The 22,543-nt window shown below is 42.8% G+C and overlaps 1 protein-coding gene across 1 annotated transcript in view; it reads right to left on the bottom strand.

The window, feature by feature from the left end:
* Window positions 1-22,543, bottom strand: part of MED13 (mediator complex subunit 13) — a 1,182,528-nt gene that overhangs the window by 686,934 nt on the left and 473,051 nt on the right. Inside the window, exon 17 of the mRNA XM_053707341.1 lies at window positions 3,189-3,356. Within this exon, the coding sequence (XP_053563316.1) occupies window positions 3,189-3,356 (168 nt within the window). The remainder of the gene's footprint in view (window positions 1-3,188; window positions 3,357-22,543) is intronic.

Raw genomic sequence — 22,543 nt, 5'->3', positions numbered from 1 at the left:
ACATTAATACCTGACCTACTGTGTTTACCCTGTAACACTGATAATTTAGATAATACCTCTAAGGGTAGTTCACATAACTGCAGCCATCTCCTGCAGAGTAAAAGAATTAGACGCACTTGAGGTACTTGGCGTCGCTTGAGTGGGCGTTAGAGGTTGTGACACTTGGGGAGAATTAGATGGCATATCCTGATTCTCTTCAGATTGAGAATCATCCTTAGGCACACTCATTACTTAAAATATGCTTTTTACATTGTAAGGCCCTTTCAGTACAAGAGGTACACAAAGTAAGAGGGGGTACCACAATGGCTTCTAAATTTCGTCTCAGAAGAAATTTGAGCTGTAAAAGAGTTAAATAGGCCCCTTTCAGTATATCTGGAGCCGGGAGCTCTAAAGAAGTGCGACCATCCACCTCGGCGGCTAACTCCGCCCCCCCATAAGTGGCTAATTTAAGAGCCTTGATCCTGTCCTGGATTTCCTCAAGAGGAGTATCTGTCTGAACAGAATCAGACAAGGCATCAAACCAGTAAGCTGCAGCACTGGTAACAGTAGCAAAACACACCACAGGCTGTCATTGAAGACCATGGTGAACATACATTGTCTTTAATAATGCCTCCAATTTCTTATCCATTGGATCCTTAAAAGAACAACTATCCTCTATGGCAGAGCTTTCCAAACTTTTAATGTTGGTGACACACTTTTTAGACCTAAATAATTTTGCGACACAGTAATTGAGTTGTACTGGCAACCAGGAAGTTAAACTAACTTGTTATAAGAGATACGGACACATACATAAATTATATAACAACAACATGCATTTACAAGTAACAGTATGTAAGTATGTGCAAGAATTAAAAAAGTAACATCAATAACTACTTTCCATTTGTTTCTTTTTTGTGTTTTCAAACAAGCTTTATTGAAATTAATCAAATGATACAATGTTACACACGTGACCCACCTTAAATAATCATACATGTTACACAGAGTTCTCCTGGCATAAAATGTTCTTGAAAGGTGAGTACATTTTTCAACAAATTCTTGCTTGTTGCAATATTATCCGTTACGAATGGATCAAACTATATTCTTCAATAACATAACTTTATAAATATAAACAAACAACATCAATAACAATAACAACTGTGACTAATTTCCATTTTAATGGGATGTATGAGCTTGATGGGATAAACACAGTTTTTGAATATTTGGTGGAATATCAGATAAAGACACTAGCATTTCATCATCCAGCATTTTTAAGCTTCCACGTTTCAGTGTCTAAGTTTGTCATTGTTGAAAAGGATACTTCACAAATGTATGTCGTAGAAATCTGCAGAAGAATTCTTAATGTTTTTATAGCTATGTTTGGATGCATTTTTGAAATGCGAATCCAAAAGCTGTGTAAGTCACCCTCTTCATACATCATTAACAGATTTCGATCATTTTTTAGGTCAGCTAACTCTTCTTCTTCAATAAGTGAAAAGTCCCTTGTTGCAGTTGTAAGAAATGGGTTTCTGATCCAATCAGTCCTGGATTTCGACATTTGGAAAGTAATGCTACATGGTCAACAATTAGCGAGCTGATTTCACATTTTAGCTCACACTAAGCAGTTTTGGAAAACATTTCAAAATTTCCTTCTGTCCCTTTCCTTTTCCAAATTGCTATTTTGTCTCTCATAGCACAAATTTTATCTACTGCTGTTAACATATTTTCTCCTTTTCCTTGCATACTTGTGTTTATTTTATTCAAAAGTTCAAATATGTCAGCAAGATATGCCAATTTTGTGCACCAAAGATAGTTTTGAAATAGATTGCAGAATTCAATTTGCTTATTTTCCTCAAAAAGTTTAAGCATCATTTCCTTCAATTCGTATACACGACAAAGCACTCGACCTCTTGAGAGCCAACGAACTTCAGTGTGCATAAGAAGCTTTTTAAACCTTGCCCCCATTTCTTCACAAATATGAGCAAATGATCTTGATTGAAGAGGTCTACTATTAATGTAATTGACCATTTGAAACACTTTGTCCAAAACTTTTCTTAATTCATTTCCAATGGTTTGCGCGACTAGTGCTTCGCGATGTAAAAAGCAATGAGTAAATATATTTTTCATTGAGGGTGCACCATCTGTGCATATTCCTACACAATTTAACCATTGCAAATTATTTTCCTTTATGAAGCAATCTAAAGTTTTAAATATATCTTCACCTCTAGTTCTCATTGGAAGTTCTAGACAACACAAGAATTGAACTCAATTCACATACCCCTGACAAGCACTGTTCTCTGAGGGTAACTGGGCTTTAATATGCTCGGAAGCACCTTTCACTGAAGAAATCGAGATCATCAACATGCTTCAAACACCTCCAATGTATGCAAAGTTTAAAACTGGAGGTATGAGTGTGGTGGGAGGGTTTTTTTAGGCTTTTGAGGTTTGGGAGATTTTGCCTCCTCCTGGTAGGAATGTATATCCCATACGTAACCGCTTGTGGACTCTCGCCACCTATATGAAAGAAATTGTATGCTCTGTCTGAATCAAGTCCCTTTTAGCATATTTGCTGATGTAGGAAAAGGCTTAACAAAGTTTAAAATTCAGGATCCAGAAAGGTTTAGTAAAACAATATATAGATAACACACACTCTTGCAGTGTATAAATAATGCACACTAAACAAAGTCGAAGGGAAAATATCCCACAACCATGTGTGCAGCTCAAATTGGTTATAACTCCTGTAGAGAACCAAAGGGCTATATAAAAAAACTGCAAATTTAGTTTGTTTTCATTTTTAAAACGCAATCCTGCACAGCAATTTCTGCTTGTACTTGATAATTATTGGGTGTTACATTTAATTTTGTTAGACTTTACAGTATAGCAATGTTCTCTTTAGCAAGTCTACAATGCATCCCTTAGATGAAGGACTCCTTTAAAAGTAAACATTATTTATATCCACTGATGATTGCATGACATTACAATACGCCAGTAATGTAGCCGTTCTGTTCTATGGATATCCACATTGGAAATATAGCCCCAAACACACTCTGCGCAAACCGCTGCATGCACTCCTAGAAAACTGTTTAAACTGAATGTAATTTCAGTAAAGAAGAGTAAGTCATATGGCATATGTGAATTAAAAAACTATTTATCAAATAAACAATTTGATTGTTTCAGAAAAAAATAAAAAATAAAATGAAACCGTAGTTTACCATAGGTCCCACGGCCTGCCATTTTATGGAACTGTTGCCAGGTTAAAGGTCCCTGTACAGCCCAGGATCGGACAGTTCGTTTCTTCTGAACTGCATCTTGCAAGATAGGCTGTAGTGAAAGAAGCATGCGTAGGATGTCTTGGGAGCATGGCATACTTGAGTCTAAAACTGCAAAGTTAATAAAACATGGCATTAAAATAATATAAGTGACATGACAAAAAAAATTAAATCTTAATGGCAAACCAAATTTATCTAGATTTGAGAATAAGTAACTAAAGTATAGCAACACTGCCCATTCAATGCTTTCTGCCTATTTAAGAATTTATAAAAAAATAAAGCAGAAAAACAAAATGTATGCAATTTTCTAATTTACTCTTATTATAAATTGTTCTTTGTTCTCTCTATCTTTATTTGAGAAAGCAGGAATGTAAGTATAGGAGCTGGCCCTGGGTAGCGCTGGCTGATTGGTTGCTACATTTAGGTGCTACCCAGGTGCTTAACCAACAATAGGCCGGCTCCTATACTTACATTGCTGCTTTTGCAAATAAAGATAGCAAGAGAGCAAAGAAACATTTATTCCAAGTTCTTTTTATTGAAATAGTTAAAAAGACATACAAATCGGATTAAAAAATACAAGAACAAATGAATCAATAATATTTCAATATGATCAATACTGTCTGACAAAAGTAACTATTCATTTCTCAAAATATGTAAACAACAAAGAAATAATATACAAAAGCAGAAGATTAGGCCAGCAAGGCCGTTACACAGTACCAGCAAAAGTGTTAAAGTACATACTCTGGGTCAAACAAACTTAAATTAATAATAAATCTTGTATCCAACGATTTTTATAGTAATAACTGAGAGGGGTAATCTAGAGTAAGCGTATACAGGTGTCAATATGGGTTTATATACTGGTCCCACATGTTTTGGGCAATAATGAACAGGTCTCTCGTATCTAGTTCTAAAGGATCTGTATTCCTCTAGTTCTATAAAGTCAGAGACCTTATTTCTCCACATTAGTAAATCGGGGGGTTCTGGAGATTTCCAATTCTTAGCTATGAGTGATTTGACACTGTTCGTAAATATACGGAGTAGGATAATGTGTGCCTTAGAGGGTAGCTTAATGTAATTATTCAGGATACATATTAGAGGATCTAAGGGCAGTACAACTTGGAAAATCTTCTCAATCTCCCCAATGATGACTCTCCAGCAAAGAAACATTTATAATAGGAGTAAATTAGAAAGTTGCTTAAAATTGCATGCTCTATCTGAATCATGAAAGAAAAAAATGTGGATTTTGTGTACCTTTAAATCCCTCCCAATTCCCCTTTCTCCCCAGTTTAATGCATAGCTGAGCAAAGAAAATGAAGCAGCTAGGAAAAACAAAAGCAGAGCTTATAGAGGTGAAAATTAGAACAGTTATTAAAAAAAAATAAAAACGAGCGGGGCCGATGGTGTATCCTCATCCTGAAAGTAAAGAAATGATCAAGTAAGCATTAATTTTGTTTTCTTTCGTATGATGATGATGGTCTATAGGGCTCCATAACATGTGGGATTAATCCCCAGATAGTCCATTTTACAGAATGGGTGGGATAATTTTAGGGCAGTTCCTATTTGTCAGACACTGCGGCCTGAAGAACTTTCCTGCCAAAAGCTGCTTGCGAAGAAGCAAAAACATCAAAGCAGTAAAATTTTGAAAGGTATGCAGAGAAAACCATGTTGCAGCTTTGCTCCAAAGATGCATACTTTTTGAAAGCTCAGGAAGTAGCAACTGATCTTGTAGAATGAGCTGTGATACGTTTAGGAGGCGATGTTACCGCCACCAAGTAAATTATTACCTGTTTGAGCCAAGAGGCCAAAGCTACTGTAGTAGCTGTCTGCCCTTTACGAGTCCAAGAGTAGTGAACAAATACACTGGTAGATTGTCTGAACTCCTTAGTAGCTTGAAGATAAAAATTCAATGCTCTCTGACTACATCAAGATTAAAAGTCGTTAAAAGCCTTAGAATTAGCAGGATCCAGACACAAAGAAGGGACAACAATCTCCGGATATTTTCTGAAGAAAGCACTTTAAGAAGGAAATCACTTAGTATGAAGTACTGCTTTATTTTGTGAAAAACTGGAAATGCAAGGAAATGAACCCAGACGAAATGGAAGGCTGACAAATTGGTAGTGTTTATCTAGGAATGCAAACCTTATAAATTTATGGTGATCTTTGTGGATAGGAATATGCAGGTATGCATCCTTGAGGTCTATAGTAGACATGTATTCACCCTGTTGGCTTAAAGGTAAGATTGTGCAAATTGTTTCCATCTTTAAAGTGGGGACCCTGACAAACTTGTTAAGGGATTAAAAGTCTAAAATGGGTCTAAAATTCCCTTCCTTCTTTGGGACAATCTACAGTTTGGAGTAAAACCCTTGACCCTGTTGAGACACTGGTACTGGCATAATTATTCCTATTTCCTCTAAATCCTGAGCACATTGCATAAAGGCAGCCACCTTTAATGAATTTTTGGGGACATGAGGCAGATGGCAAGAGTCTATCCTGTAACCATGGGATATAATATTTTAAACCCAAGGGTCATAGACTGACTGAAACCAGGCCTTAAGGAAAAGAATCAGTCTGCCCCCAACAAGAACAGATTTTGGTTTGGGGGGACGCACCTTCATGCAGATTTGCTGTTGGACTTCTTGTTCTTTTCCCAGGAACAATCAAGCTTCCAGGCTGGCTTGGAGGGCCCAGACTTGAGAAGAGGAGGAATTCTAAACTCCTGAGGAACAAAAGAAACAAAACCTGTTACTTGGTCTGTTCTTTCCCTTAGATTTATTGTCTTGAGGAAGAAAACCTCCTTTCCCTCCAGTAATAGTCTTAATAATTGAGTCTAAATCAGAACCAAATAAAATCTTCACTTGGAAGGAAAGAGTCATTAACCTATTCTTTGATGCCATGTCTGCTGACCATGAATTTAACCATAAATCCCTACTTGCAAGGACTGCCATAGACATTTTTTACATCAGTCTTGATGATGCCCATTACTGAGTCGCATATAAAAGGCATTAGCCAATTTAAGGGCCTTAAAGGGGCAGTATACACCAGTTCTCATTTAACTGCATGTAATAGACACTGCTATAAAGAATAATATGCACAGATACCAATCTACAAATCAAGTGTAAAACCTTTTAAAAACTTACTTAGAAGCTCCAAATTTAACACGGTTACTGAGATAATCCTGGGAAGCCCACTGAAAGGGGCTAATAGCAGAACCCTCCACCCCTGCATATGAAGAGACACATTATACAAACAGAAGCAGTCTAAAGTCTGTATACATCGGTATACATCTAATGTTGGGGCTTGGTTAGGGGTCTGAAAATCAGCACAATGTTATTTAGAAAATCAGCAAAACTATACATCTTTACAAAACACACCCAGATGGGCTATATAAATGGATCATCTACAAAACAATTATGCAAAGTAAAATCTAGTGTATAATGTCTCTTTAATGCAATTCTGGAGGACCTAAGCAGCGGACTGCTCAGCAGCCTTTTTGGATAAGGAATCACACCAGAGAGCCCCTGTCGCAGTCACACAGGTTATAGACACTGCTGGTTTAAGCAGAAGACCTGACTGAAGAAAGAGCTTTCTCAAGAAAGACTCCAATTTACAGTCTATTGGGTCCCTGAAAGATGTGGTATCCTCAATGGGGAAAGTAGTGTGTCTGGCAAGAGTGGAAATAGCTCCATCAACCATGGGTATGGTTTCAAACAATTCCACATTCTATCTGGAATCTGGTACATTCTCTTAATCCTGGAAGGAGCAAATGGTATACAAGATTTTTTCTATTCCTTGGCTATACAGTCAGAAGTCAAACCAGGAACCTGAAATATCTTGGGAATTTTTGGTGGAGCTTTGAAAACAACATTTAACTGATTTACAGGTTTGTTCTGATCAAGTATTCCTCAGAAAACCCAAACATTCTCAGTTCCTCAAGCAACAAGGTGCGGATATGCTCCACTTTAAATCTGAAAGCATTGTCAAATGCAGGGTCCTGTTCACCAGATCACATGACCATCTTAACTAGATAAAAATCAGTCTGCAGAGTCAGAGCTCTGAAGTAGGGGAGGAATTTGAGGGAGGGAGGGAGCTTGCATGTTCACATACAAAGATTGAGGTAAATCCCCAGACTTGAAGTTACACTTAATATTCTGCCATAGCCTTGTGTAAATGATTCTTAAACTGAAGGGTTAAGTCCTTATGAGCTCCCTGATTAACATACACAGGGACAGGACATAATTCCTTAAGTGGAAGTAGAATGATGTGGCTGATTTCACATGCAAAAACAAAATTTATGCTTACCTGATAAATTTCTTTCTTTCCAGATATGGTGAGTCCACGGCAGCATCTTAATTATTGTTGGGAATATCACTCCTGGCCAACAGGAGGCGGCAAAGAGCACCACAGCAAAGCTGCCAAGTATCACCTCCCCTTCCACAACCCCCAGTCATTCGACCAAAGGTAAATGAAGAAAAGAAGCAACACAAGGTGTAGAGGTGCCTGAGGCTTTAGAAAAAAGAACCTGTCTTATAAAAAGGGCGGGGCCGTGGACTCACCATATCCGGAAAGAAAGAAATTTATCAGGTAAGCATAAATTTTGTTTTCTTTCCTAAGATATGGTGAGTCCACGGCAGCATCTTAATTACTGTTGGGAATCAATACTCAAGCTAGAGTACACAGATGCTTAGGGAGGGACAAGACAGGTAGATCTAAACAGAAGGCACCACTGCTTGAAGAACCCTTCTCGCAAAGAAGCCTCAGCCGAGGCAAAAGTATCACATTTATAAAATTTGGAAAAACAAATTATGCTTACCTGATAATTTTCTTTTCTTCTGACGGGAAGAGTCCACAGCTGCATTCATTAATTTTGGGAAAAACAGAACCTGGCCACCAGTAGGAGGCAAAGACAACCCAGCCAAAGGCTTAAATACCTCCCCCCACACTTCCCTCATCCCCCAGTCATTCTGCCAAGGGAACAAGGAACAGTAGGAGAAATATCAGGGTGAAAAAAGGTGCCAGAAGAACAAAAAATTACCATAGATAAAAACACGGACGGGAGCTGTGGACTCTTCCCGTCAGAAGAAAAGAAAATTATCATCAGGTAAGCATAATTTATGTTTTTTTCCTTAAACGGGAAAAGTCCACAGCTACATTCATTACTTTTGGGAAAACAATACCCAAGCTAAAGGACACTGAATGCAAACAACGGGTGGGTACAAAAGGCAGCCCCTTAAAAAGGCACCACAGCCTGAAATTACCCGACACCATATAAAAATATAGACGACACGGTTGAAAACCCGAAGCCCAGATAACTGCACATTAGTTACACTGCCAGCAAAGCCAAACTAGAGATCACTAAGTCCCAGACTCCGTCAAGCCCAAACAGCATCCGAGGAGCCAGCCCCACGGTTCATGACTCCCAAGAAGGTACCCGGCCATAAGACAAGGACCGCTATCTGCCCCCAAAAAGGAGAACAAATTCCCAGGAAAAATCCAAAGGATCATTCCCCATGGCTCAACAAACATAGAATAAAAGAGATCCATACACAGGGAAACGCGTCCCAAAAAGGACTCGAGGGACATCCTCATATCCCTGATCCAGTCACATACCCTAAGGTACTCCAGAAAAACAAGAGTTCCCTGTTGCCTCTTATCAGATCGAAACCTGCAGGCTAGGCCAGCAGAGACAGCGGCAATAGGATAACTATCCCAGCAGTTAGGAAAGAGCTCTCCAAGAGAACACCAAACTGTCTGAACAGGAACTCTCAATGACTAGCTTCTAGGTAGGAAAGCTGATTCAAAAATCGCAAAACCCAAACCACCGAAAGGCGTTTTAAAGCCTGCTAGCACACATTCAAAGTGCAAATAGCTGTAGCTGGATTCAAACTGCTAACCTTCCAAATTTTAACAGCCCTCTGAATACCGGCCTCCAATGAGCGTCCCCTTCCAGTACTAGACACCAGTAGAAAAGGAGGAGATCAAAAGTCCTCCCATCAAAGGGGAGGACCGACTCTGGAAGAAAACGGTCAACACTTCATAGATAATTGATCTCCGAGCTTCCCTCCAGGGTAATGGTCCCAGCCCAAAGGCTAGTCAAAGACCAAAGACAAGAGTCCCAGACCTCTGGAAGAGAAAGGAAGGGTCAACGAGGAACAAAGCCCCCGGGTAGACCTCTGACCGCTACTACAAATAGCATGCTATTGTGATTCAGGATAGGCATTGTGCACCGGTACGAGACCCCCTACACTGCTGTCTTCCCCAAAAAAGGAACACTTCCCAAGGTAAAAGGGCCCTCAGACCCCCAACATCTATATATCAGAATCCAACATATAGCAGAAGCCCCAACAGGGTTAAAACCCTCAGCCTCCCGCTGCAGGGATGGTGGAACCAGTCACTACATCGCTTCTCCCTTTCCAGGATTCTGAAAACCCAAGAAGGGAAAAGACCCTTACAAGGCTGGAAAAACAAGGACCCATAGGTCACCATATAAAGCTGCTTTAGGCAAGGATATTTGTAGGACTTGCATTATGAAGAGTACATAGCCATAGCTGGATTTGAACTCTTGACCTTCAGCTTTCAGGAAACACAGTTTACCACTAAGCCATCGTGGGACACAGCAGAACCCAACCCCGCTCTAGAAGAGAAGGGAACGAAAACAACAAAAAACCACCCTACCATAGAGGCGAGACCCCTCGGCCATATCGCCAACCCAGTTGAAAGACACCTGGAGTCTACAGGAACAACAAATACGCCAGCAGACCAGTAGGGACCTGTCAGAAAGACCTTGAGCGTAAGCCACAGGCAGATAGGCATCTCCCATGAAAAACAGAGCCTAGCCCACAGGACCACAAACACATAAGGTGAGACCGAACCGTCCACACCAATCTAGGGCGAGACATGGACCTAGGCCAGGGTCCTCAAAAAACGGAATAGAAAGATCTAACTTCCAGAGGAACCCTAAGCTGCTTCCTACGATTAGGGAGCACACCATCTAAAGTCCGTAGTCTTGGCGATCTAGCAACAGCCTCAAACCCAAGAGTTTGAAAGAGCTCCTGAACAGTTTAAGAATTGCACTCAGTGCACTTGGATCGCAAGCAAATCTCGTAGACAAGCGTTAACACGTCTTACACACACTGGCAAGGTAGCACCAACACCCAAAGGTGAATGAGAACCCTGGACCTTGCTTGCCATTCCAAAAAGACAGACGTAAGCCACCCTTCACAAAGCCCTAACGGAACGGATAAATGGTCAACTACCTGACCCCAGAAGGGCGACCGTCTGTAACCGACCTCGACTCTTCACTGTTAAGCCCCAAGGCTAGAGTTGCAATGAGGATGCAGAAACACCCAAATGTTGAGACCGTGGTCAGACCAAGGGTATAATATGGAAGAGACAAAAGCCAGAGATTCTTGTAGGATCGATCTTCCAAAAAGAAACCTCTATAACAGGGTAAAAGCTGGAGCCTCGCAGCTCCACACAGAAGACAGGGAACCCCTGCACACCACCTCTTAGAGTAACGCAACTCTGAGCAAAGGAAGGAGGACATGCCCGCGCTTCCAGACCAGATGATCCACCCAAGGCAGGAAAGGAGACTCCACCACCGTAAGAAAATGTTTAATAGGCTAAAGAGTCAGCATCCGTAAGAACTTCGAGTGAAGCCGCAAATAGTTTGCCATTTGGAACACTAGACCACATAGGTCACTCACATTTCCCAACTCCAAAGGAATGGAAATTACTGATGAAGTCTGCAAAAAACAGACCCGTATCCCAGGCGAGAAGCCCGAAACAGCCGACCTTAGATCGGTACTTACAACCCTCCAGTCAGAGGGGATGCATTGAAACAGTAGGCCTCATACTTCGATAGGATACGAGCCCGGAGTCCATAGCAATAGGCCAAGTGACATTCAGAATCAGACAGGATTAAATCAGCACCACGAGGATGACATGAACCCAGGTAACAGCCGAAAAGCGTCCGACCAGTACCTGCCTGGTATAAGGACACTGCAGAACTGTCCAAGGTCCAAGAAAATTCGACCCGAAGGATCGATAAATGAACTAGAAAACATAATTCTATTATTTAAAAAGTGCGCAACTTCTGAGGAAGTGCCCACGCAACCACAAAATCGCAAGTATCGGTTCCATAGAACATTCTCAAAAACTAAAATCTAACAGACATGAGCTTAATAAAAAAAACAAAAATTAAACATCCATCCAGGTCAAAAATAAAATGAAGGCAGCACCCATCGGTTCAATGGCCAAGGTGAATAAAAATGCCAACGGGACCAGCCGATCAGAGGCCCCATTCACCCAAGCTCAGAACTGGAACCGAAACAAAGAAAAAATAAAACAGACATTAAAGAGATTGGCTTCAACCCCAATCGTCATATCCAATTTGCCATCCAGCATCTAAGGCCTTGGATCCCTCGGCCCACTCGAACTGGGATCCTCCAACATTGCCAAAACATGTCTTAAAAGAACACTAAGACGTGCCAGCCTATAACGGAAGACAAAATCATCCCTCGCCGGATCAACAAAAGACCCTGGCCCCGAGGTTGTGGCCCCTGAAGCCTCAGAGGCCAGTGCTTCCCCAGAAGGCCGAACTGAATCAGGCGATCGCACGTCCGACGGGCCCTGGTTAACAGAACATGGACAGTATCTTAGAAATATTTCACTTGGGAGATATAAATGAGTCAACGCCATAGAAATGGCCATGCGGAACCATGCCGTAACCTATGGAGGAAACAAGCCACCCTCCGGAGGAGGAGTAAAAGCCATAGGGACACCTGCTTGCGTAGCCCAGAAAGGGTCTGGGGCACGCGCCTCACGGGACATGGAAACCTCTGAGGCAGATGGCTCAACGTACTCTAAGCTCCCTGATTAGGGAGAAGAGAGTACTCTAGAACGGTAATCGAAACATAATTGATGGGCATTGATTACCCGGGCCATTTCATATTCATCACAAGACACATTCTCCGTGTCTAACATATCAGAATCCTCCATAGTTTTAGGATACAAAAAAAACTAACTGGTACCCTTTTTACACCCCCAATGGCTGGGGCACTCACCTGTCGCACACAATCAGCATACGGAAGTGAGAAACAATGTAACCGCACCCGTCATGAGGTGCACTGTGCCAGTCACCAAAAGGGCACGCGATCTCTCGAGATAAGGCCGTTATGTTCCGAAAGGCCAAGAGCCTAGGTATTGCTACCCATTAGCAGATAGAACCACATAAACATGATTAAAGTTCCCCCTGTTCAATAACACCCCTCAGGGAGATATTACCCCATGATTCCTCATTAAGATAAAAGGAGTTCCACTGGGATCCTACCTTGTTTCGTTAACATTACAGTCACATATCGAAATAAAATGGAACGATCTTACCGGAATCTACGCCGTGGAACAGGAACACGGCCCTTCAAGTGTGACAGATAGCCTCGCTTCTGACATGGACTTGAGTGAATAAAGGTAGGCAGCGAAACACATCAACGCTGATTACCAAGGAGCTGTTATTATGAGTAGGGATGGGTTCCCAGGAAAACTCTCCCTGCATCTTCGGACTAACTTTTATCTATGCTCTCGCTGAGAGGCTGATAGGATTACTTAAAATTCCAGTCCCATTGCGAAGAGTACTACCCTCCATAAGAGACTCTCTCGAACTTCTGACACTTCTCTGCCAACCTCCTGTAATGAGAGGCAAACAATGACTGGGGGATGAGGGAAATGGGGGAGGTATTTAAGCCTTTGGCTGGGGTGTCTTTGCCTCCTCCTGGTGGCCAGGTTCTGTATTTCCCAAAAGTAATGAATGCAGCTGTGGACTCTTCCCGTTTAAGAATAAAAAGTATGCAGAGAGGACCAAGTTACAGCCTTGCAAATCTGTTCCAAAGAAAGCTTCATTTTTGAAAGCCCAGGAAGAGGAAACAGCCCTCGTGGAATGAGCTGTGATTCTCTCAGGAGGTTGCTGTCCAGCAGTCTCATAAGCCAAACAAATTATACTCCTCAGCCAAAGAGAAAGAAGTAGTCGTAGCTTTATGGCCCTTGCGTTTCCCAGAAAAACAAAAACAAAGCAGAAGACTGGCGAAAAGCCTTAGTCGTCTGCAAGTAGAATTTCAGCGCACGCACAACATCTAGGTTGTGTGACAGACATTCCTTATGAGAAGGAACAACGATTTCCTGATTGATATTCCTGTCCGAAACAACTTTAGGAAGGAAACCTAACTTAGTACGAAGAACTACCTTATCAGCATAAAAGATAAGATTAGGGGAATCATACTGCAGTGCTGAGAGTTCCGAGACTCTTCGAGCAGAGGAGATAGCAACAAGAAACAAAACCTTGCAAGATAATCTCTTAATGCATAGGCCTCTATTTAACAAAGTCTGGCAGACTTCGCTGAATGCGGAGAGCAATACGCTCTCTGTATTCAGCATTGCACCAGCAGCTCACTAGAGCTGCTGGTGCAACGCCGCCACCTGCAGACTCGCGGCCAATAGGTCGCCAGCAGGGAGGTGTCATTCTACCGATCGTACTCTATCTGGTTGATTTCCGGCGATGTCTGGCTCAGAGCAGGCGGACAGGTTATGGAGCAGCGGTCTTTGTGACCGTTGCTTCATAACTGCTGTTTTCTGGCGAGTCTGAAGACTCGCCAGAAACACGGGCCGTCAAGCTCCTTTTGGAGCTTGATAGATAGGCCCCATAGGCTCAAACGGAGCCTGCTGTAAAACTTAAGAACAAGGTTAAGACTCCATGGAGGAGTAACAGGTTTAAACACAGGCCTGATTCTGACCAAGGCCTGACAAAAATATCTCAATGACTGACTCGGAAAACCCACGCTTAGATAAAATTAAGCGTTCAATCTCCAAGCAGTCAGCTTCAGAGAAACGAGATTTGGATGACGGAAGGGGCCCTGAAGTAGAAAGTCCTTCTTCAGAGGCAGTCTCCAAGGTGGAAGAGATGACATTTCCATGATACGAGCAATGAGAGTGAACGGGGGAAACAGGTATGCCAGACTGAAATTCCAAGGGACCGCCAGAGCATATATCTGTTCTGCCGAGACACCATGAGATCCAGCTCCGGCCGCCCCCACTTGAGGGTCAAGTTGGAAAACACCTCCGGATGGAGTTCCCACAATCGGGATGAAAAGTCTGTCTGTTCAGATAATCCGCTTTCCAATTGTCCATTTCTGGAATGGGGATTACAGATAGACAGCAGTTGTGGGTCTCCGCCCACTGAATAATTCGAGCCACCTCTTTCATGACCAAGAAACTCCGAGTTCCTCCCTGGTGGTTGATGTAAGCCACTGAGGATATGTTGTCCTGATAAACCGGGCTAAAGCTAACTGAGGCCAAGCCAACAGAGCATTGAAGATTGCTCTCAGTTCTAGGATGTTTACAGGGAGATCTGACTCCTCCCGAGTCTATAGCCCCTCAGCTTTCAACGAGTCCCAGACTGCTCCCCAGCCCAGCAGGCTGGCATCCGTGGTCACAATCACCCAGGGAGGTCTGCAAAAGTAAGTTCCATGCAAGAGGTGTTCCTGAGACAGTTACCACGGAAGAGAATCTCGTCGCCTGATCCAGATCTATTCTTTGAGAAAGATCCGCATATTCCCTGTTCCCTTGCCTTAGCATGCATAATTGCAGAGCTCTGAGAAAGAACTGAGTGAATGGGATGATGTCCATGGAAGCTTCCATCAGACCAATTACCTCCATACATTGAGCCACTGACGGCCTAAGAGGACTGAAGGGCAAGGCAAGAGTCCAAAACTTGGATCTTCTGACCTCTGTCAGAAATATCTTCACCGATAGAGAATCTATTATGGTCCCTAAGAACACTACCCTTGTAGCTGGAACAAGCGAACTCTTTCTCAGATTCACCTTCCATCCGTGGGAACGAAGAAAAGACAACAAGATCTCCGTATGAGAGTTTGCTTGTTGAAAAGCAGGTGCCTGAACCAGAATGTCATCCAGATAGGTCGTCACTGCAATTCCCCAAACATTCCTTAAGTGCTGCAAAGCCAAACTGCATATTTGTTGAGAGAACCGCTGACTGCACAGAGTAATCAGCGATTTTATTAAAGCATCATACCACTATTTTGTGTAAAACTAAAGGGAGGGTACCAAAGCTGTCAAAGGGTACAAACAGGGTGTAGGTGTCCTAAGTATGCCTGCTTAATTGAGGTAAGGCAGTCATGTGCCTGAAATCAGGAAATAATTTTGTCAGTAGGAAAGTAGGCTAAGTAGACCCAAAAGATCTAGCTAAAAGGTCCAACTTAGTCATGACACGGAGCCAGCAAGACTCCAAATGGTACGTAACAACCCAGAGAGAATATCCCTCTCAGCTAGGGAAACTCCCAGGTCCCATCTCCTGAACCAGGTGAAAGGACCGCATCGCCATAAAAAGGAGACTAAGCTCTCACCCAAGAAGGGGAAAAAACTAAAAGGCAGCACCTTCCACAAGCCACAAAGTCAGAGGTTAAAGGAGATATCAATCCCCAACTCAGAAGTCCTGTTGAAAGGGATTCCCCTAAAAAACTAGCCTGCTAACACGTAACCAATGTGCAATAGTAACAGCAGTGACGCTGCAAGTCCATTCACCTGCAGAGCAGTAAATTCAATGGATACTACAGCAAGCTGACAAAGGGAAACCGCCTAAGGTGCAACACAAGCCCAATGAGCCACTACACTCAGAAAACCTGGCCATTCAAGACCAGGTCAAGTAATCCGACTAAAAGGACATAGCCCAAGTTTCCAGGAACTGGGGTACCCCGAACGAACCCTGGAGCCTAGAGGTTCGGTAACAACCCACAACGGGATCCACAAGGGAAAATGATGAATGAAACTCAGCAACCTGAAGCCCCAGGGAGAACAGGTCCGAACCCCAAATTGTTTAGACAAACAATACCCGCAAACTTAACACCCAGTCTGAATAACAACCCAGACCACAGGGGATACTAATGCAATATCCAGATCAACCCGGATAATGAGAAAAACTTGCAAGCCCCGACCTAAGGAAGAGACCACCCCTTGCCGAAGTCCCACTCTCCAAAGGAGCCAAGGCGGAAAAAAAGTTGTACGACGACGCTAGAGCTTCTAGACTCGCCAACAGCCTCAGGACAATAAGGCAAGGAGATACCTCGAGGTCAAAACCACTCGAGCAAAGGCTGGTCTCCACATCACCACCGTACAAGCGGATGATCACAGGGAGAAAGGGGCGCAAACCAACCCCAGTTCCTGGGAGGAACCCCAAGCAAACTAAAGGAGACCACGCCCAGTGTCCCTAACAGGGAACAAACATCTCCCAGACCCCTAAAAGGAGACCTAAAATGGAGATCCCAAAGGAAGACCAAAAAGTCTCAGAAAAACATAATTTATGTAAGAACTTACCTGATAAATTCATTTCTTTCATAGAGTCCATGAGCTAGTGACGTATGGGATATACATTCCTACCAGGAGGGGCAAAGTTTCCCAAACCTCAAAATGCCTACAAATACACCCCTCACCACACCCACAAATCAGTTTAACGAATAGCCAAGAAGTGGGGTGATAAGAAAAAAGTGCGAAAGCATATAAAATAAGGAATTGGAATAATTGTGATGTCCATGGAAGCTACCATCAGACCAATTACCTCCATACATTGAGCCACTGACGGCCTAAGAGGACTGAAGGGCAAGGCAAGAGTCCAAAACTTGGATCTTCTGACCTCTGTCAGAAATATCTTCACCGATAGAGAATCTATTATGGTCCCTAAGAACACTACCCTTGTAGCTGGAACAAGCAAACTCTTTCTCAGATTCACCTTCCATCCGTGGGAACGAAGAAAAGACAACAAGATCTCCATATGAGAGAGTTTGCTTGTTGAAAAGCAGGTGCCTGAACCAGAATGTCATCCAGATAGGTCGTCACTGCAATTCCCCAAACATTCCTTATGTGCTGCAAAGCCAAACTGCATATTTGTTGAGAGAACCGCTGACTGCACAGAGTAATCAGCGATTTTATTAAAGCATCATACCACTATTTTGTGTAAAACTAAAGGGAGGGTACCAAAGCTGTCAAAGGGTACAAACAGGGTGTAGGTGCCCTAAGTATGCCTGCTTAATTCAGGTAAGGCAGTCAAGTGCCTGAAATCAGGAAATAATTTTGTCAGTAGGAGAGTAGGCTAAGTCACCTGGCTATGCTGCACCTGTGTAAAAGTATCTTCTAATAGCCTGTGGGCTGTGTCTCTGCTGTGGCAAGTGACTTACCTGAAGTAGCACCACTCCATCGGCTTACCAGGCACCAATCTGCAGCAGTATCCAGTAGAGAGTCCATACAGTGCTTGTACAAGTACAGCAGAACATTTTTAGAGGAAATACCATTATTTCACAAGGGGAAGGCTAAGTGACATGTCCCTGCAACGACTAAAGGCAGTTATGGCTGAAATCCCTAGGCAGATACCATGCACATAACAGGGTATTCCTATGTCCTTGTATCACTCAGCGTGCTGTTAATTTCTTCTGTCTTCTTTCTGAATATGTCGCAAGGATAAAAACAAAATTATGCTTACCTGATAATTTTATTTTCTTCTGATGGAAAGAGTCCACAGCTGCATTCATTACTTTTGGGAATTAAGAACCTGGCCACAAGGAGGAGGCAAAGACACCCCAGCCAAAGGCTTAAATACTCCTCCCACTCCTCTCATCCCCCAATCATTCTGCCAAGGAACAATAGAAGAAATATCAGGGTGAAAGGTGCCAGAAGAATAAAAAGGATGCCCCACATAAAAATTTACGGGTGGGGAGCTGTGGACTCTTTCCATCAGAAGAAAATTATCATCAGGTAAGCATAATTTATGTTTTTCTTCTTAAATGGAAAGAGTTGACAGCTGCATTCATTACTTTTGGGAAAACAATACCCAAGCTATAGAGGACACTGAATGCCAAGACGGGAGGGTACATTAGGCGGCCCATTCTGAGGGCCCCAAGCCTGAAACCACTGCCCACAAAAAACCCAGCTTCGCCCGAAGCCGAGAAAACTTTAAAAGGAAAAAGCCCAGAGGACACTGACCCGCAGGTAGTCCAGAGCCTAGATAGAGACTGCAAAATCGGACTCAGCTGAGCCAACAGGCCTCCAGGAGACACCATCGCCCAACAGTCGGTCCCTCATCACTCACCCCTCACTAAAGAAGGGAACAGCAACCGAAAAGTCCCAATCCATAAAGGAAAACCACCCAAAGCGAGCCCAGCTCACAAGGGCCCAAATGGGTCCCGACAGACAAGGGGAGACTATGCCTATACCCGAAACAACCACTCCCAGCCGGGCTAGCCCCAGCAACGCAGGTCTGAAACAGGGGAACAAAAGAACCTCAAAACCAGCTCAAAAACGAGCGGAGAATGGCCACAGCCAATCCAACAAAGCACAGGTGCACCAGACTCCTTAGCACAGACAACAGGACCGTAGACACAAAAGATCTAGCTAAAAGGTCCAATTTAGTCATGACACGGAGCCAGCAAGACTCCAAATGGTACGTAACAACCCAGAGAGAATATCCCTCTCAGCTAGGGAAACTCCCAGGTCCCATCTCGTGAACCAGGTGAAAGGACCGCATCGCCATAAAAAGGAGACTAAGCTCTCACCCAAGAAGGGGAAAAAACTAAAAGGCAGCACCTTCCACAAGCCACAAAGTCAGAGGTTAAAGGAGATATCAATCCCCAACTCAGAAGTCCTGTTGAAAGGGATTCCCCTAAAAAACTAGCCTGCTAACACGTAACCAATGTGCAATAGTAACAGCAGTGACGCTGCAAGTCCATTCACCTGCAGAGCAGTAAATTCAATGGATACTACAGCAAGCTGACCAAGGGAAACCGCCTAAGGTGCAACACAAGCCCAATGAGCCACTACACTCAGAAAACCTGGCCATTCAAGACCAGGTCAAGTAATCCGACTAAAAGGACATAGCCCAAGTTTCCAGGAACTGGGGTACCCCGAACGAACCCTGGAGCCTAGAGGTTCGGTAACAACCCACAACGGGATCCACAAGGGAAAATGATGAATGAAACTCAGCAACCTGAAGCCCCAGGGAGAACAGGTCCGAACCCCAAATTGTTTAGACAAACAATACCCGCAAACTTAACACCCAGTCTGAATAACAACCCAGAGCACAGGGGATACTAATGCAATATCCAGATCAACCCGGATAATGAGAAAAACTTGCAAGCCCCGACCTAAGGAAGAGACCACCCCTTGCCGAAGTCCCACTCTCCAAAGGAGCCAAGGCGGAAAAAAAGTTGTACGACGACGCTAGAGCTTCTAGACTCGCCAACAGCCTCAGGACAATAAGGCAAGGAGATACCTCGAGGTCAAAACCACTCGAGCAAAGGCTGGTCTCCACATCACCACCGCACAAGCGGATGATCACAGGGAGAAAGGGGCGCAAACCAACCCCAGTTCCTGGGAGGAACCCCAAGCAAACTAAAGGAGACCACGCCCAGTGTCCCTAACAGGGAACAAACATCTCCCAGACCCCTAAAAGGAGACCTAAAATGGAGATCCCAAAGGAAGACCAAAAAGTCTCAGAAAAACATAATTTATGTAAGAACTTACCTGATAAATTCATTTCTTTCATATTAGCAAGAGTCCATGAGCTAGTGACGTATGGGATATACATTCCTACCAGGAGGGGCAAAGTTTCCCAAACCTTAAAATGCCTATAAATACACCCCTCACCACACCCACAAATCAGTTTAACGAATAGCCAAGAAGTGGGGTGATAAGAAAAAAGTGCGAAAGCATATAAAATAAGGAATTGGAATAATTGTGCTTTATACAAAAAAATCATAACCACCACAAAAAGGGTGGGCCTCATGGACTCTTGCTAATATGAAAGAAATGAATTTATCAGGTAAGTTCTTACATAAATTATGTTTTCTTTCATGTAATTAGCAAGAGTCCATGAGCTAGTGACGTATGGGATAATGACTACCCAAGACGTGGATCTTTCCACGCAAGAGTCACTAGAGAGGGAGGGATAAAATAAAGACAGCCAATTCCTGCTGAAAATAATCCACACCCAAAATAAAGTTTAATGAAAAACATAAACAGAAGATTCAAACTGAAACCGCTGCCTGAAGTACTTTTCTACCAAAAACTGCTTCAGAAGAAGAAAATACATCAAAATGGTAGAATTTAGTAAAAGTATGCAAAGAGGACCAAGTTGCTGCTTTGCAAATCTGATCAACCGAAGCTTCATTCCTAAACGCCCAGGAAGTAGAAACTGACCTAGTAGAATGAGCTGTAATCCTTTGAGGCGGAGTTTTACCCGACTCGACATAGACATGATGAATTAAAGATTTCAAACAAGATGCCAAAGAAATGGCAGAAGCTTTCTGGCCTTTTCTAGAACCGGAAAAGATAACAAATAGACTAGAAGTCTTTCGGAAAGACTTAGTAGCTTCAACATAATATTTCAAAGCTCTAACAACATCCAAAGAATGCAACTATTTCTCCTTAGAATTCTTAGGATTAGGACATAATGAGGGAACCACAATTTCTCTACTAATGTTGTTGGAATTCACAACCTTAGGTAAAAATTCAAAAGAAGTTCGCAACACCGCCTTATGCTGATGAAAAATCAGAAAAGGAGACTCACAAGAAAGATAATTCAGAGACTCTTCTGGCAGAAGAGATCGCCAAAAGGAACAAAACTTTCCAAGAAAGTAATTTAATGTCCAATGAATGCATGGGTTCAAAAGGAGGAGCTTGAAGAGCCCCCAGAACCAAATTCAAACTCCAAGGAGGAGAAATTGACTTAATGACAGGTTTTATACGAACCAAAGCTTGTACAAAACAATGAATATCAGGAAGATTAGCAATCTTTCTGTGAAAAAGAACAGAAAGAGCAGAGATTTGTCATTTCAAAGAACTTGCGGACAAACCTTTATCTAAACCATCCTGAAGAAACTGTAAAATTCTCGGAATTCTAAAAGAATGCCAAGAAAAATGATGAGAAAGACACCAAGAAATATAAGTCTTCCAGACTCTATAATATATCTCTCTAGATACAGATTTACGAGCCTGTAACATAGTATTAATCACAGAGACAGAGAAACCTCTTTGACCAAGAATCAAGCGTTCAATCTCCATACCTTTAAATTTAAGAATTTGAGATCCTGATGGACAAGATCCGCATACCAAAACCTGTGAGGCCATGCCGGAGCTACCAGCAGAACAAACGAGCATTCCTTCAGAATCTTGGAGATTACTCTTGGAAGAAGAACTAGAGGCGGAAAGATATAGGCAGGATGATACTTCCAAGGAAGTGATAATGCATCCACTGCCTCCGCCTGAGGATCCCGGGATCTGGACAGATACCTGGGAAGTTTCTTGTTTAGATGAGACGCCATCAGATCTATTTCTGGAAGTTCCCACATTTGAACAATCTGAAGAAATACCTATGGGTGAAGAGACCATTCGCCCGGATGCAACGTTTGGCGACTGAGATAATCCGCTTCCCAATTGTCTATACCTGGGATATGAACCGCAGAGATTAGACAGGAGCTGGATTCCGCCCAAACCAGAATTCGAGATACTTCTTTCATAGCCAGAGGACTGTGAGTCCCTCCTTGATGATTGATGTATGCCACAGTTGTGACATTGTCTGTCTGAAAACAAATGAACGATTCTCTCTTCAGAAGAGGGCAAGACTGAAGAGCTCTGAAAATTGCACGGAGTTCCAAAATATTGATCGGTAATCTCACCTCCTGAGATTCCCAAACTCCTTGTGCCGTCAGAGATCCCCACACAGCTCCCCAACCTGTAAGACTTGCATCTGTTGAAATTACAGTCCAGGTCGGAAGAACAAAAGAAGCCCCCTGAATTAAACGATGGTGATCTGTCCACCACGTTAGAGAGTGTCGTACAATCGGTTTTAAAGATATTAATTGAGATATCTTTGTGTAATCCCTGCACCATTGATTAAGCATACAAAGCTGAAGAGGTCGCATGTGAAAACGAGCGAAGGGGATCGCGTCCGATGCAGCAGTCATAAGACCTAGAATTTCCATGCATAAGGCTACCGAAGGGAATGATTGTGACTGAAGGTTTCGACAAGCTGAAATCAATTTTAGACGTCTCTTGTCTATCAAAGACAGAGTCATGGACACTGAATCTATCTGGAAACCCAGAAAGGTTACCCTTGTCTGAGGAATCAATGAACTTTTTAGTGAATTGATCCTCCAACCATGATCTTGAAGAAACAACACAAGTCGATTCGTATGAGATTCTGCAAAATGTGAAGACTGAGCAAGTACCAAGATATCGTCCAAATAAGG

Source organism: Bombina bombina, chromosome 3, assembly GCF_027579735.1.
Source record: "Bombina bombina isolate aBomBom1 chromosome 3, aBomBom1.pri, whole genome shotgun sequence".
Classification (NCBI taxonomy): Eukaryota; Metazoa; Chordata; class Amphibia; order Anura; family Bombinatoridae; genus Bombina; species Bombina bombina.
The sequence above is the reverse complement of the archived record's forward strand: the minus strand, read 5'-3'. Positions and strand labels throughout refer to the sequence as shown.